Here is a 17,697-nt window from a genome sequence, read left to right as displayed (position 1 = left end):
GGCGTATCTGACAGCTTGATGAGCTAACAACCCAGAGAGACCAGCAGTCTCAATCGATCCCCAAACCAGCAGGAAAAGTGTGATGAAATGACTCTGAGGTAGTGTTGTCAAAAAAATCGATACCCAGATATAAATCGATGCTAAAAGTGGTATCTAAATGAGATATTCTATCCCTGTGGTATCGATATTATGGACTATTATACACAGCCTTCTTCAAGTAAACCGACACGCAGGACAGCCAGATGCCGTAAAGCAGCCTCCGCCTCCCAGACAAACAGAAGAAGAAGACGCCGCATGGCTACACTGCAATTTCCCACGCGAGTTGTCTCCGATCCAAGTTTTGTCTGCCAAATAAATAAACAAAAACATAAACAGCGAATTTGGGAGGCGCTTCACAGCCCAACTTAATTAGCATACCAAGTCCGACACGTAGTTGTATATTCACGCTTATGTGATTAAAGGAAAACTCCCGTTTATTGCAACCCGGACTTAATTTCTAGCATGCAGTACGTTTGTTTACTCACGCTGACAACTTTGGTGCTACTTGGATTCCCCGGGGTATTTACCGTAGGTCCATCGCCGAATCGCCGTCAGTGTATATCCATATAACGGGTGCGGACGGGCACCCATGGTGCAGCCTCGAAATAAGACATTATCTGCACCAAAACATCTCAATGTCGAAAGGTTTTGTTAGGAATCATTAACATGATTCCCCCTGTTCGTTTGGAGCGAGTCTGGGATTTCTAGGCGTAAACAGACTAGCCGCGGCTAATTAACCGACGCTTTTAATGACGTCACTGCCGTGCGCCAGTCTGTTTTTATTAAGATTACCGGTAGATGTACCTTTGTCCTACTGTGGAGAAATTCGTTTTCTCCCTTTATTGACCAACAGAGTTGTTCAAAAGTACAGAACAAAACATATGGCATTACATCTTATGACAAAAATGCACCTTAAACAGAGTTTAAGCAGCAAAACATCACTCTGCAGATAGTGTATATATAGTGAGACAATTCATGATTTAAAGTGTTAACTTTCGCCAGTTTTTGTACGCACGTTTTAAAAATGCTGATACTTGAAAGGTTTAAGCACTATATACACTTAATTCTTAACATTTAATTTTTGAAATATAAATTGAGGAATGTTATTTTTTGAATAAACGTGTTCAATAAATTGGTGTTTTTAAATAGTATCGAAATCAAGTATCGAGTTTTTTTCAAGTATCGAATCGAGTTTGAAATTTTAGTATCGTGACAACCCTACTCTGAGGTGCCGCTTCATACATCACAGACAGAAAGAAGGAAAACGATCCCTGTTAGGAATCTGATGGCACTCCCTTTGGTGTTTAAACGGTCAATTATTTGTCAATTATTTCACTTTTAGTCGATATCAGAGGGAATCTCCGAGTAGCGAACCCAGATTGTTACAGAAACCTGAGGCTGCTGGAGCCAATCAGCCTCGCCGTCTCGTCCCGGTCCTCTGGGACTCCGGCCTACATGTTTCTGATACGCCCGTGCTCCGACACACCTGAGCAAACGATTGAACCAGGTGTTCAGGGCGCTGCTAGAGGTCTGCACATGACCACGCTCTGGTGGAGCAGAGACGATCCCTGGAGGTCAGGGAGTGGACGCAGCGACAGATAAAAGTATTCCGTTTAGAGTCATGCTGGAAATAATTTATTAGACAAAGTTAGGATGAAATGATCCCTTCTGCTTTACCATCTTCATTTTAACGGGATTAAACTAGAGACGTCTTTTTGCCCCCGATCTGATTCCGAGTCATTTGATTTTGAGTGTTTGCCGATACCGAGTCCTGATCCGATACTTTTCAGAAAAGCATTAAAATCAGAAGAATAACTAATTATTTTTTGGCAAAGCATTAAAAAATGAAAAAAAATGGGGGGAAAAAATCAAGAAAGCATTCAAATAAGAAGTAAACACATCAAAATTGTCCTTTAAGTTTCACTTTCATTCTTTTAGGAAGTACACCGATGAAAAACGTGTTTATCTTGTGAATATACTATAAAGTAGCAGCGTGGCTCTTATTTCAAGCTGTTCACTCCCCAGTAAGCAGCTGTGAGCCGTGTTCACGTGACGGAGCAGGCAGGACAACGTTTCTCTGCACAACACCTGTAGCTCCAGCACGCAGCACCAGAGCAGGTCCAGCCAGCCGCGGGACGTGAAGCTCCGGCGCTGCAGGAGAACCAGGAAACTCGAGGTTTTGCAGTCTGTTGGCGATTTGTCTTTGTTCATTAGCGTGACCTTCTCTCTTGGTCGTTCCGCGTTTTTGTCTGACTTCACTGACTGTTAGAGGTGAACTGGGGATTAATGGAGGCCGGTGATTAGCTTTGGTGATGCCGGAAGGGAAAAGCCGACAGCGAAAGTAGCTTGTTTGAATCATAGCGCCGTTTCCTTTCCAGCATGTTGAACACCCAGTTTGCACACATTACAGGTGTCTGCAGCGGCCTTTGCTGTCCGGTTTAAACCCAACAGGCTGCAGATGTTTCCGCTCTCCTGAGGAGAGCAGGCTTGCTAACAGCAGCAAGACATCGCCTCGCAAGGCCAGGCGCCTTGACACTGAGAAACACCCTCAGTAACCTGTTCCCACGGCGCCCAGACGAGCAGCAAAAACACAGGAAGTGACTCACGATGTTCATCAGGGTCAGGAGGTAGTTCTGCACGTGCTCTTTGCCGTGAAATCTAACCACCGAGTCGTCGACTCCCAACAGGATTTCTATGTTGTAGTCGTCCTCTCCGGCATCTCGGCGGCGACGGCGGTTCTGCGCGGTCTCGTTCACCTGTCGGGTCACGGACTCCAGACTCTGGGGAACGTTCAGTTCTGCACAGATTTCAAAACAAAGGAGAAATAAATGTAAACAAAAACACAACACAACAGACGCGACGTAAAAACGACAGATTCACAGGTTTCTGTCTGAATTTCTTCCAGCTACAACTTTTAAGTGTCTTAATGGTCTTGGGCCTTCTCATCTCTCAGAACTGCTTTTACCATATGAACCCTCACGGCCTCTGCGCTCCTCTGGCAGCCTCGCCTCTGGAACGATCTGCCGGAGGACCTCAGAGCCGCAGAGAACGTTCATGTTTTTAAGTCCAGGCTCAAGGCCCACCTATTTAGGTTAGCTTTTATCTAATTATTTACTATAGTTTTATTTCTCGTTTTATATGATTATATTTTAGCGCAATTGCATTATATTATTATTTGACTGTCTATATAAATTTATTTATTATTTATTTTCTTACTTTTGTCATTTATATTAGCTCTTCTATTTTCATAGTCCAGTGTTTTCTCTGTGGGGGGCCCTCTGCCCCGGGGGCGGTGGTCGACTGTTGCTTCCTGGGCGCTCTACAGGTGGTGTTTAAGTAGAGGTGGGGGTCTATGCTCCCCCTCCTCTGAGCGCCCTGACTAAGTGTGGTTGATCTAGTGCTGCCGGGGCAGACGGCTCCTCTGATGGCGTTTTGTTGCCTTCCCTTACTTGGCTCATCTTGACTCAGCCGAATATAATTTTTTACGTACGTGCGTGTGTGCGTGTGTGCGCGCTGTCTTCTCCATCCCCAGTGAGTCGTGGAGGATGGCTGCTTATACTGAGCCAGGATCCTCTGGAGGTTTCTTCCTGTTAAAAGGGAGTTTTCCTCTCCACTGTCGCTGCATGCTTGCTTAGCATGAGGATTGACACTAGTCAGTGACTCGATGCAACCTGCTGGGTTCCTTATGTAGGAAACTTTTTCTGATTGGCTTAATGAACTGACCTGTACTGGATGTTTATGATGTGAAGGTCCTTGAGACGGTGCTTGTTGTGATTTAGCACTACATAAATAAACTTGAATTGAAAACTTGAACGTGTTCAGCTGCTGTGATTCTGACTTTTGCCCTCGACAGGCTGGTGCGACGCTGACAGGAAGTCACAAACCAGTTAGAGAACGACGCCTTTCTACAGCTCACAGATTATCCTCTGTGGTTTACTTCAAAGCAGGTCTCACTTCCAAGTCTATGAGAAATGAAGCAAACGATTTGACTTGACAGTGTTCGCCCGCACTTCCTTTCTACAACTAAATGAGACCAACCTCGCCTGTGATGGAACGGGCCGCCACAGCTCAACTCTCCTCTAATATGCCTCAGCGTTCCACTCTGACAGCACAGTATCTCCATGGAAGCAATAAGGGAGCCTGGCTGATAAGAAATCCTCCATCTGGTCCCCTCCGTAGGAACATTTCTGATTCAGCCAGTACAAATATCTGAAAAATCTTCAGCGCGTGGGACTTTCTGGTATAATGAGAAAAATCTAAGCGGTCCTTTGGGTATGTGCCGTCTGATTGGTCATTTCAGAACTGAGATGAAAGTTTAAAACCTGCAGAGTAAAACGGTGGCAGAAATCATCAGAGTGAGACGGTTTTGTTCTGATGGAGCAGCAGACCCAGAAACACTGTCATTACGCTCACTGCTTGTTTTCTTTGGTTTCAACCACAGGGGAGAATTTTACTGTGGTTAGATTAGTATAATCTCAATTAAAGTGAGAATGGAAGGATACCACCCCGCCACCAGCTCACCACAAGCTGGGTTTAAAACAGGGAAACATAAAAGTTTTCAGTCACAAGAGAACTGTTAAATAAAACAATTCTGAAAAATATTTATTTCTACACATTTGATCAAAAATGATTCTGATTCACTGCAGACTTAGACTTCTGGGTTAAGCAGGGTTATCCAGGCTCATCCCTTTAGTTACGCTGCTATAGACTTAGACTGCTGGGTTAAGCAGGGTTATCCAGGCTCATCCCTTTAGTTACGCTGCTATAGGCCTAGACTTCTGGGTTAAGCAGGGTTATCCAGGCTCATCCCTTTAAGGGCCATTCCCATCTGTACTGGGTCGGCCCGGGCCGGGTAGCCCCAGTCGGCCCGGTTGATTCCACACATCCTTGCCTTAAGCCCATGTGGGCTGATTCTACCCACCAATCAGAGGCTTGCTCTAATGGAAGGTGTGGATTTGCTGTCAGCAGTGGGCGTGTTGGCCCTGGTCGGCCTGAAGCAGACCCCCTCGAGAAGAGGGCTGAGAATGAGCCTTGGTTGGCCCGGAAAAATACCAGGCCACCCAGATATGTAAACAACCTACGCTACCCGGCCCGGGCCGACCCGGTACAGATGGGAATGGCCCATTAGTTACGCTGCAATAGACTTAGATTTCTGGGTTAAGTAAGGTTAATCTGGCTCTTAGCTAAATTGAATTGAGTCATGCTACAGCTGAACTGAAGTGTGTTCCCTTTTTAAGGTGCAATATGATTAATTACCATTTTAAAATTCATCAACTATTGTCATCACTTATTTTCTGCATTCAGCCTGAATCTGGACCAGATGACTCTCCAGAGAGCTGTGGGATGACCTGTGTTATGAACCAGCGTTTTATAATTAAAGCTGAACTGAAATGAACTTCAACAGGGATGCCCTTGGGCCAAGCATCAAACCTACCAACTGTAACCAGATGAAGGTCCACGTACACAGCTTTACTACAAACATGGTGCAAAAGGCCTCAACTTTTACAGGGTTTTTTTTTCCCAGATAAATGCTGTTTTGCAGGTCGCCAGTGAGATGATCCCCTTAGGGGATTCATTCTGAATCCTGTTAAGATATTCAAACGTTCATTTAAACCCTCTACGTGAATCTGAACCCAGAGTGAGGCCTCGCCTCTTCTTCTGGTTTCAGAAATGAGAGCGTGAGCAGCAGAAGGCACAGACTGAACTAAACACCAGGTTCATGTGGGTTCATGGAGCCCATTTACAAACAAACCAGGCTCAGTAAACACAACTCACATGGACCCACAGCTAGCTAGTCTGTTAAATCCCTCAGAGTAACCCGAAGCTGAAACTTGGCTCGGTGTCCTGAAAACGTTTCCATCAAACCCACACGAGATCACGGGAACAACTGGAATAAAATCTACGTGCGAACACGACGGCAGAGCAACAAAGAAAGGAACTTCCTGTCAGAATGAACGTTCTCTGAGAGGAAACTAGACTCAGTTTAAGGTCTGATCTACTGCGGTGGAGGATCCTGAGCTGGCATCCTCGTGGAAATCTTGGGTCATAAATAAAAACTCAGGCCGTTTTTCGCTTTAGCCGGGACGCTCATGGCCGCAGACAGGGCTGGTGATTGAGTGAGGAGAGAGCTAAAATAAATAGAAAGACATGGCTGCCACCTCAGCTGTGGCCCGGCTCCGACAGAGTTGGGATTGTGGAGCACATTCCGCCTCTCCCGTCATGACACAGGCATTCTTGTGCCACGGGCTAGCTCCCTCCTCCCTCTCCTGAGTAAACAGGCTTTCTGAGGTCCCCACTTCAAATGCACAGGACTTCCCCTCAGCAGCGGTCCTTGAGACCACTAGTGTGTTTTAAGTCAGCACCGCCCCGAAACCCGGTCCCACGGGAGACCATGCCCCAATCCGAGGCAGCGGCCTGGGAGACGAGGCCCCCAGCCAGCGCCTGCTCTCACGTGGCACTGAGCTGCAAGGTGGCAACGAGGCCAGCCAGAGCCGCCACAGGCTAAAAACGGCCCCTTGGTAGGCGACAGGCAACTCTCCACCAGCCGGGAGTGGAAATGTACCCCGTCTGCCACAACGGTTCCAACACGCTCTCCAGACGACGCTCAGGGTCTACGGTGCTCGTCAGCGGGATGTTTGCTCAGTATGAAAATTCAGGGCAAAGCCTCCTCTGAGCATCTGAATTTCTAATCGTACGTGTTATTGCATCTGACAGAAAAACGGTGTTCTCATTAATGTGAAACTACACAGCGAGTCTCCGAGGTCCTCCAGCAACAAACAGCATTAAAACATGGAGTCTAATCCTTTTATCTGCAGAGCAGCGGCAGCACTGGCCTATTTACTGGATCGCATCTTTTAAAAGCTCCTCGCTGAGGAGTCGTGCATCTGCTACAGACTCAAACTAATTTGTCTCGTGTGGCAAAACTACTAAACGGTACCTACCTACACAGTATTCACTCATATCCGCAATGAAATGCTTTTGGGGCTAAAAGGCTCGCCGAAACACGAACACACATCCACAAACAACTAAAGGCACAAACCCTAATGATAAGTTTACAGTGGAACGTTGACCCAGAGGTTTCCTGATGGAGAGCCACCTCAACTGGCTCCTCTCGATGTGGAGTAGCAGCGGGTCTACTCTAAGCCCCTCCCGGATGACCGAGTTTCTCACCCTATCTCTAAGGGAGAGCCCAGCCACCCTGCAGAGAAAACTCATTTCAGCTGCTTGTATCTGCAATCTTGTTCTTTTAAGTCCTCCTCTTGGGACAGAACCTCATCCCTGGAAAAGGCATTCTACCCTTTTCCAACTCAAGACCACAGTCGCAGATTTAGAGGATCTGATTCTCATCCCAGCTGCTTCACACTCGGCTGCTCCGCGCCGCTCCAACACCTTGGCTGTACCTGGAAATCCTGTCCATAGAAGTTGTGAACAACTAGGGTTCAGGGGCCTCAGGTAGACCTTGGCTCCTCTGCTGTCCCGTCACAGGGGAGGGGGAAGTCCAGGAGGGGGAGGACCCAACCTTACCTGGATGTCCTATGCCTTATATATTCTGGAAGTTGTGCAAATGCAGGGATGGGCGTAGATATTCGGGTGGGGTGGGGTGGGGCTGGGTTGGTGTCCTCGGACTCCGTGAGGCTCTGTGATGCTGCTGCTTTGGGCCCTGGCAGGATGGGCTGGGGTCTCCATGCCCTGGGTGACATTTTGACAACAGAGGTGCCTATTGGGGCCAGTGGGGGAGCTGGCTCCCTGGAGGGCTAAGCCCAACCAGCCATTCCTCCCCATCCTCACACATTTCTCTCCTCCTGCTCCCCCACATCATCACACAAACATGCACATAGGACCTTGGGGGGTGGACAAGTCAGGGAGTGCGGGTATGGACCCCATTTCTGGCTTCCTGGGGATGGAGGCTAGGAGGGGGATCTGGCCGTCCGGTTGGGGTCTGGGGTGGTGGGTTGCTGTGCTCAGCGTTGGCAGGGGAGCCTGCTCATCAGCACCCCAGCAGAAAGGGTCAAACTCTGGGAACCGGTGATGGTTGTACCCCATGTGCAGCAGTACCGGGACCAGAGTGAATAGGGTGTGTGTGGGGAGCATGAGTGGGTGTCCGGCGTGCATTTTTGTAAGTCTTTGGTTGTATGTGCATGTGTGAGCATGAAGGAGGGAGTGTGTGACTGTGTTTGTGTATGACTGTATATGTCCGGTGGGGCCTTTGACTCTTCTCTTCTCCTGGGACTTCTTTTGATGATACAGATCTTTGTCTCCCCTCCCCTTGCCACACCTGGTGTGGGGGTTTGTGCCTTGGTCTGCCTGAGTGTTTGTGGCTCCCGGGTCAGGGGGTTTAAGATTTTTGCCATCTGCCTGATAGATCCCGGTGGCTGCCTGGTGGGGTCTGGGTCCCTGGGCCCTGCTAGGTCCCCGGTGGGGGTGGTCGCCCCTGGGTCCCGGGCTCGGCCGGCTAGGGGGTGGGAGGCTGCGGGCGGGCCTGTGGGCTTGCCGCCGATATCTCCCGGGACTCTGCCGGCTGCTGGTTGTGGCCCCCCGGGGCGATCCTCTGCGCCTCTCGAGGGGGGCGGGGGGCTTTTCTGGTCGCAGTCTCCCTGGAATCCCTGTGCTCTGGAGCAGCTCCTGGATCTCTGAAACTTGGAGCTCCCTCCGTCTCCTGCACATCTTTAGGGGGCGGATCTGTGGTCCCTCACACTCTCTATTGGACGCTCCTATCGAGAAACCTTACATAAACAAGCGCGTGTACACACACAGGTGCTCATATGGTGCTCTCATAAGTATGGACTTGGGCACGTTAACACATGTCTTAAGGCTATGGTGGGCACTAAATGCACTGTGATTTATTATTGTGTGATTCTTCAGTTAAACAATGTTGATTTTATATTTCTTCATCAAGTTGACGCAGTGATAGCTTGCTCCTGTTGTATTGTTGTGTGTCCCTTTTTTTGTTTGTTTTTTGGGGTTTTTTTTCTTTCTGCAGGTCTAGAAGCAGACACTTGTTCATTATTGTTTATTTTTGCTTGTTACCAGCATTCAGACATCAATTCTGTTTGCTTCGCAGCCAGACAGGACACGGGGAAAAAGAAAAAATGACTTGTGAACAGAGTTGGTGACACAGGCCAGCCTCGGTAGTGTTTCTGCATCAGAGCCACTGAATCACCTTAATGTCACTCCTAGAGCTTCCAAACATCCGTGAGAACAGAACCCGGGTTTTGGACCTTGACTCAGACTGAAAGCGTCAGAACGAGACGTGGCAGGACCGCAGGTCAGAGCATCGCCACGAAGGTTTAAAAGCAGCAACTTATAAAAACAACGGCAGACGTTTGACAGGTGGGAGGCGACGCCTGAGTCGTGAACGTAACAAGTCAAAGAGGGTCGAGTAGTGACAAGAATTAATTTCTAACCGAGTCGGGTGAATAATGCGGGGGTCAAAGGAGCAGAGAACATTAAAGATGGCGCACAGACGGCGAGCGGTTCCGACTCTGTTCATTTAACGTTCAGATCTGCTTCAGGCCAGCAGCCCATTTCAAGACAGCGTTTAAAAGCTGGATGATTGTGTCTTTAGGGGCCACTTGAGCTTTAAATGCACTATGTAATGCAGTCGGCCCAGAGTATAGACGTTGCTATGACAACTGCTGTTTCCTACGGGCATCGGGAATAATTTCTGCTTGTATTCCAGAATGTGGTTATGTAAATTCCCAGAGATTCATTGACTCTCCTGCTTCATTGTGAAGTTCATAAGACTCATGAAGGCAGCACGAAGAAAAACGGGAGGATTTGTATCGTTAGCTCAAGATAAAGGAGAAAAAAAACTATTCTGATGGGATTTTAGAAAACCAGATTATAAAGCCCCGCCTCCTTTGGTGTCTACAGCTCAGGTGGGTGAATCGCTCAGAGTGTAAACAGGTCACAGGAAGTTTACGGGTCTTATGTCTTTAAATGAACCGATTCTTACAATGCACATTCGTTTGAAGAGAAAAGGGTTTTTTTGCCTCTTTTAGTTTCATCGAGTTGTCTGAACATGGACTATTTCCTTTTGCACCTCAACAACACTCCATTAAACCTCGTTTTATTAACATGCGTCAGATTAATCCCAACATGTTAAAAGAAGAGATCAGTGACAGAAATACGAGATGTAGTGTTTCCAGCAAGGCTTCGCGTGGCGTCCTCCCACCAGTCGCACCTTTAAACCACCTGCCTTACGCTCTGCGGGGTCACTGGGAACACAAAGAACGCGACAGCTCATTAGGCGGCCATTGTTGGAATCCTTTGAGTCCTCTGGGCCGTTGGGGGAGGAACTCTACGAACTGGGATGTGATTATTTCTGAGGCAGAGTTGCTCTTCATCCTCGTCTCTGAGCCTCACGGGCACATGGTGCTGCTGCGGGAAGACAGCGGCATATCAGGAGAGCTGCTGTTGGGGATGAGTGAGTCCGGAGGCGGTCGAGTTCTCCAAAATAGCTCAAATCAGAATTTAGAGATAAGTTTCCCTCATTTAATCCATCAGACGGTCTGATAATAAGGCCGAATAAACAGATGTGATGGAGTATTGGGACTGAGATGCTCTTTAAATCTGATTCATGCAGATGTAGAACACAACAGATGACGTTCTCCTCCTCAAACGTTTAAAATGGACCAAAAAAATTTCACTTTGATGGAGCCAGCGTGGATAAAAGGTCAAAATTCCCTTTTATGCTTGTTGGTCTTAAAGGAAAAGAAAGTCCTTCCATTCATCTACCCTTCAGTAATAACTTACTACGTTTGGAGGCTGATGAGTTTTATTGAAACCCAGAAGCCAAGATCCTGATTATTAATCGTGTTTTAGAAACCGACCATCCTGGTGAAGCCTGGATTTCTGTTCAGAGGTAACGAAGCAGCAGGTGATTCAGTGCTGCCAACTTTCCATGTCACCTAAGGAGTTTTTTCTCTTCCCAGGGAACATAAACGCCATAATTACCCAGGATTTTATCACCAGGGCTTTATTGTTTTAGGTCTTTTTTCATCGTGCAGAAAACGAGCGCTGATGGCAGCAACAGCAGCTTCATTAGCCGCAGCGCGCCGTGGCAACGCCAAACATGCTGGCTGATGCATTTAGATGGTAGAGGAGCCGTGCAGGTTTTGGTTCTGATTAGAAAAAGGTGTGTGTGTGTGTGTGTGTACCACCTGAAGCTGCTGAATCACTAGAAACAGGCTCATGGGGGGGGGGGGGGTCAGATGTTTCATTAATGATTTTTGGCTCTCGACTGTTTGATCAAATTTACTCTGAGATCACAAACACGTGGTGTGGAGTGTGTCGAGTTTGGTGGCAGGAGAATCTCGTCTCTGCTTTTTGCGGATGATGTGGTCCTCCTAGCTTCATCCAGCTCTGACCTTCAGCATTTGCTGGGTAGGTTCGCGGCCGACTGTGAAGCGGCTGGGATGAGGATCAGCACCTCCAAATCTGAGACCATGGTTCTCGACCGGAAAAGGGTGGCCCAGCGACCTCCCTTTATCCCGTCGTGGTTGGAGAGGTGCCTGATGGCAGTTTATTCTAGCTTCAGCTTTGCTACTATAAATGCCAAAATCCTCCCCAGGGAGCCGCGGCAAATCCCGTTTTGCTAACGCTATGGTCCTGTAAAAACAGCTAGTGTGACGTAGATCTGTCAGGATTTTCTAATCCTAGAGTTCACCGTCTGTTTTCTATCAGAAGCTAATGCAGGAGATAGGTGTAGGAGACTATTTTCATGTTCAGCCTGCATGAAACACTCAGAGTGACCCGTTAGTGTCAGAGATAATCATTAAAGAGCAAGTCACCCCCTACCAGAGTCTAACTCCACTCCCACTTCATGTTTGAAAAATGCAACAAATGCTGTTGCCAGGCAGACCGAGGGGGCGGAGCTGCTAACAAACACACACACACACAGGCTCATGACAGCATTGTGACATCATAATGTACCAGTTTGCATCATAGCATACCTCTTAGCCAATAACGGTGGCAGATTTAAATTCAAATGCAGAGTTTTTACCTGACAACGGCACAACACTGACAGTTTTAGGCAGAATATTAAAATTTTAACGAATATGCACTGAAGTGCCAAATTACTGACGACACGTGTCTGCAGCACGATTAGACACTCGCTTATTTAGTTTATCAGCAAAAAAAAGTTGATTTGGGGGTGACTTGCTCTTTAAAAATGTTTTTCAGCTATCCACACTTTTAAGACTCGAGACTTGACTTGGACTCACCCTCTGAAGACCTGATCATACTACATGTCCCACACTAGGTTTTGGACCCACAGATCCTTTCAATTCACTTAATATAACAAGTGCAGGTTTGAGAGGCGACTTGGACTTTTATCACTTGAGCCACGATGACTTGGTGAAAAACTAAACATCTTTTGCCTGCAGGTGCTAACATCGTGTCCGCCTCTCTCTGTAACTCCCACATCGATCAGAAGCATCTCGACACGTTTCTCTTCCCCTAAAGGAATCTGGAGGAGAGTGAAGAGAAGAAGTTTCACATAAAAGTCCGCTGAGGTCGTTTCAAATTCACCGAGAGATGAAGTGAAACACGTTTGTGACAGGAGCTGTGAAAAACAGCCGAAGGTTAAATTGAAGGAACGGATGCAGGATCACACCTCACACTTAAGTGATGTTGGTCTAAAAGGACCACTTCAAAACAACGGTCGGCCAGGAAAGATAGGATGGAGGAAAACAGAAACGGGAAACGCCAGAGGAGCAGAGACGACCTTCAACCGATAAAATCAAACCCACCCTGTCGGTTTCAAAGCCAGAGAAGGTCCGACCTCACGAGGAGGCGTTCAAATATCAATACCATTAATATGAAGCTCTTAAATGTTGCAAGTTTATGAAAATGCTGAATTTTAATAATTCACACATTTTTCCAGGATGCAGAGTAAAGGGAAATAATTATTAAGTTATGCTGATTATTCTGCATTTTTGCGTATAATTGAACAAATCCCTCCAATAAAATAACCCCCACCGCGATAAATGTCAGAATTAAAACTCCGTTCTCCGTTTTGCATCAAGAAGGTCAGAAAAGTTCAAAACCCCAAAATGAAAACAGGTTTTGTTTCTTAGGAGTTTTCTGCATAACAATGAAGCACTTTGCAAAGCTAAATGCTGATTAAATGAGCCGCTGTTGCATAAATGTTTAAACAGACCCACACGAGCTTACTGAAGTTAACAGTTCATCACAGAGAATTTATCTTTCATGCCTAATGCGTTCAGGAAGCCGGAGGTTTGGGCTAAAAGTCAAGTCAGACCCGACTCTGAGGGACAGTACGGCAGGCGTCTCCTCCATCATGAAGGCCCTGACCCGCCTGGACCTCATGGAGTTCCATCGACATTTATACTGGACAATTCGTGTCCATAGGCTCCAATTATACGTTGTTGTGCCAAAATGGGAGGTTCCCACCACCTTTATTTTGACCGTGTCACAGGTTCCGTCAAGCCAAAAAATTCCAAAAAAGGGAAAAGAGGTGGAGCCGAGGGTGGTGCTGTAAGGCTGGGATCAAATGACGACACCTGTCGAACTGAAGCGATGTAGCTACAAGCTAACCCAAAGCTAAGGCAGAGGTGGGAGCTAAGCTAATGGAGGTAGCTACCTAGCTACAACAGGAGTTGACTGTGCACAACACCAGAGCTTCTGAGTCAGAGATACGCCGATTTGCCGTTGAGGGGAGGGGACCATACAGATAGTCGGAACCCAGCTCCACCAACATGTTATATTTCAACCCATTTTCTAAAGTGCAGCATTACGTTAAATGCACTGGGTTTTACCCTATTACATTTAAATTTCATGGTTAAACAGTACATGTTAAAATCTAAACTCAGCTTGGCAGTGACCTAAAATACATAAATATAATTTTACTTACAGATAAAAATGAAGTGGAGACTCCTTGGACGCTCTATTAGTGCAATTAATGCCACAGCAAGTCATTTTGTCCAACAATTGCACAAATAATATCCAAAAAAGAATACACAAACGCTACAACTAATGGTCTAAGTCGAGAGACTGAAAATGGCGGCACAGTTTTCAGGCGAGGCCTTTCCATGGAGCTAGCTCTGTGGTCACGTGGGTCTGATGCTCAATAATTATACAGAATTTTAGGCTTTTAATACACTTAAACAGAAGAGTGAGAAAACAATTCACCCCCCTCAGAGTTGTCATGAGTGTAAACTAGATCATTTAAACCAAAAACATGTTTTGGTACCAGGCTGTAAACATGTTTATTTCTGCGGTGAAATTGGTATTTTTAACATGGGAGTCAATGAGGATTTGCTCGCTTCTGACACCAGCCCCTAGTGGATGAGAGTGGAACTGCAATTTTTGGTACTTCCTGTTTTGCTTCATTTCCAGAAAATTATGGGGGCTTGATGGAGACCAACAGCTCCTTTCCATCTACCGTTTTGGCGTGGAATGGGAAGGATCGGATCGCTAATGTTTCTGTTCCGATTATAAAATCGGTCAGGACAGCCTACCCAGACCGCGCCAGTCACGGCCCTTTTTTGTCCCCCACCTGTTGTGGGTCCAGAAATGTCTGGAGCGGCGTAGTTAGGGCGGAGCAACAACACAATCCCATTGGGGGACAGAATTACATCTCTATCTGCAACAAACGGAGTTCTGTTGTTGGTCTTTTCATTAGTTGTACATAAATGTGAAAAAATATGTGCAAGAAGCAGCAAGTTTGGGTCACCCTCAGAGCTTTGCTCATTCCTTACCATCATCGTGAGTCAGGAGGAGCTATACGGAGCGGTAAGGACGTTTTTTTCCTCCGCGGAGTCGGGCCAAGCTGAAGAAATCAAAAGTTAAGGACAGAAACAACCGGTGGATTTATTTACTTTCTCCAACAGGAGAAATACATGGAGTCGCTGCGTGGCGCTGGGTGCCACTTATAACCGAGGCACGCCTCTGGACTCAGCGATCGCACTCTGGAGTCACATGTGGAGCCTGTGGAAACCATTTTGTTTTAGCCGTTAGCTCTGCAGACCGTTTAATGTAGCACAAAAACACTGAATAGTTGTGCAACTTATAAAATTGCTCATGAGGGTAATTTGACCCCACCTGGCGACATGAGGGCCCTAACCACGATTGAAACACTTGCTTGAAAACTACAAACCCAAACCGGAACACGCCGGTCCACAACGGCCAGATACAGCGATGGACATTTGGCTTAAGACGTCTGAGGCGCGGTCGGCCTGCTTATCCGCAGCTCCCGTGTCGAGGGCTGGAAGTTTTTTGGGATCTGTCGGGTCGCTCCTACAACAGGAAACCTCCACAGCGCTTCGTGAGCACCGCTGAGAAGACCACTGGTGCACCACTTCCCTCCTTGGAAGGCATAAATGTTAAGTGTCCTATATTTGTATAGCACCTTCTTAGGGTTCTACAACCCCCCAAGGCGCTTCACAACACACGATGTAGCCACAGCTGCCCTGGGGCGCCCCGAGAGAGGTGAGGCTGCCGAACACAGGCGCCACCGGTTCCTCCGACCACCACCAGCAGGTAAGACTTGGCTTGCACAACCCCCCCCACACACACACACACACACACACACACACACACACAGATGTTTGGAAGGGAGAGAAGCAGCTGGGTTTGAAACATGTTTCAGCATCACCTTCCTTCTGACGTGACTGAAACATCAGACTCCGTTGGGATTTGCTCACTGTAAACTTCTCACTACACTCTTACATACTGCACCTTTAAATAAACTCCAGTAAAAACCAGTTGAAAAAAAGGCCAGGTTCTGCAGGAAGTACTCGTCTCCGTTGATGTTATCAATATTAAAGAAAGGCAACTACACTGGAAAATATCAGTGTTTTTGATAAATAAATGATATTTCTCTGACTCCCGAGAGCCTGAGGAGTAGTTGTGTGTGAGATGCCTTTGAGACCTTGAAACTTGCTGCTCGATAAGCTCATGGAGCGCTTTCTCTCTTTATTGTGTTTTAATCAAATCAATCAATCAATCAAATTTTATTTCTAAAGCGCTTTTCAAACAAAGTGTGATTCAAAGTGCTTTACAAAATGACCCCAGATTCCCATAACAGGTTAAAAACATTAACAAACATAAGCAATCACACGCACACACACACACACACAAGTAAAAATTACATTAGGCTGAGTCCAGATGAGCCAAGTATGGTAACGCAAGGAAACGCCATCAGAGGAGCCGTCTGCCCCGGCAGCATCAGGTCTTCCACACTAAGTCAGGGCGCTCAGTGGAGGGGGAGCATAGAGCCCCACCTATGGAGCGCCCAGGAAGCTAGTCGACCACCGCTCCCGGGGCAGAGGGCCCCCACAGAGGAAACACTGGATTAAAATGAGTAAAAATGTAATAAAAGAGCTAATATAAATGACAAAAATTAGAAAATAAGTAATAAATAAAATCATGTAGATAGTAAAATAATAATTTAAATAATAAAACTGTGCTAAAGTATAATCAAATAGAACATGCAAAGCAAGTAATAAAATATAATCATGTAAAACGAGAAACAAAACTGTGGTAAATATTTAGATAAAAGCTAACCTAAAAAAATGGGTCTTGAGTCTTGACTTAAAAAAATGAACGTTCTCTGCGGCCCTGAGATCCTCCGGCAGCTCGTTCCAGAGGCGAGGGCCATAACACTGGAAGGACGCCTCGCCGTGAGTTTGTGTCCTGACTTTAGGGATGACCAGGAGACGCCTGCCAGAGGAGCGCAGAGGCCGCGAGGGTTCATATGGTAAAAGCAGTTCTGAGAGATAAGAAGGCCCAAGACCGTTAAGACACTTAAAAACCATTAGAAGAACCTTAAAATTGATCCTGAAACATACGGGGAGCCAATGCAATGATTCTAAAACCGGTGTCATGTGCTCCCGCCTCCTGGTCTTCATCAGGACACGTGCTGCCGAATTTTGTAGAATTTGTAAGCCTGAGATGCTTTTTTGGGAAGACCAGAAAGCAGGGCCTTGCAGTAGTCTATCCTACTGGTGATAAAAGCACGCATCAACGTCTCCGTATTGGCCCGAGAGAGAATGGGGCGGACTCTGGCGATGTTCTTTAGATGATAAAAACCTATTTTTGTGATATTTTTAATGTGTGGGATAAAAGTCCGCTCAGAGTCAAAAGTCACGCCCAGGTTCTTCACTTGTTCAGATGGATTAAAAGACAGAGATTGTAATTTCGGTAAAAGCTTCTCTCTCTGGGCCTCAGGACCGATGACTAAAACTTCAGTCATTAAGCATCCTGCTCAAAATCTGCCTCCTTCATTTGTGTGAATAAATACTAAATGTTCATGTTTCGGCTATGCTCCGGTCAGTCAGCTGTTCTTCGGTGTTAAAAGCTGATTTTCTCACCATCTGACTTCATTTTCTGAGCTTAAACTGTTGTTGTGCTGTTGAGCAACACAACCCTGGAGCGCGAGCGCGGAGGGGGAGGACAACGCCGGGCCTTGTTGGTGTCGGTCCGTTACAGCATGCTGCAGACTTAGGCTGCATTCACGGTGCGGTGCGAATAAAAGCTTACTGTACTTCCTCTCAGAGGTTTAGGGACCTGCATCCATTTTCTTTACTCCTCTTTCTATCAAAGAACAAACTGTTTCCATCCCTACATCCGGAAAGGCCTGGATGATGAGGTCAGAGGGCGGATTGAATCTGTGAATGGAGCAGATTTAGATCC

The 17,697-nt window shown here is 46.8% G+C and overlaps 1 protein-coding gene across 2 annotated transcripts in view; it reads right to left on the bottom strand.

The window, feature by feature from the left end:
• adamts3 (ADAM metallopeptidase with thrombospondin type 1 motif, 3) overlaps positions 1-17,697 on the bottom strand; it is a 167,024-nt gene that overhangs the window by 85,944 nt on the left and 63,383 nt on the right. For both annotated transcript variants that reach the window (XM_015960279.3, XM_070555619.1), the window contains one exon: positions 2,646-2,836. In XM_015960279.3, the coding sequence (XP_015815765.3) occupies positions 2,646-2,836 (191 nt within the window). The remainder of the gene's footprint in view (positions 1-2,645; positions 2,837-17,697) is intronic.

This window comes from Nothobranchius furzeri, chromosome 10 (genome assembly GCF_043380555.1).
Source record: "Nothobranchius furzeri strain GRZ-AD chromosome 10, NfurGRZ-RIMD1, whole genome shotgun sequence".
NCBI classification, from domain to species: Eukaryota; Metazoa; Chordata; class Actinopteri; order Cyprinodontiformes; family Nothobranchiidae; genus Nothobranchius; species Nothobranchius furzeri.
The sequence above is the reverse complement of the archived record's forward strand: the minus strand, read 5'-3'. Positions and strand labels throughout refer to the sequence as shown.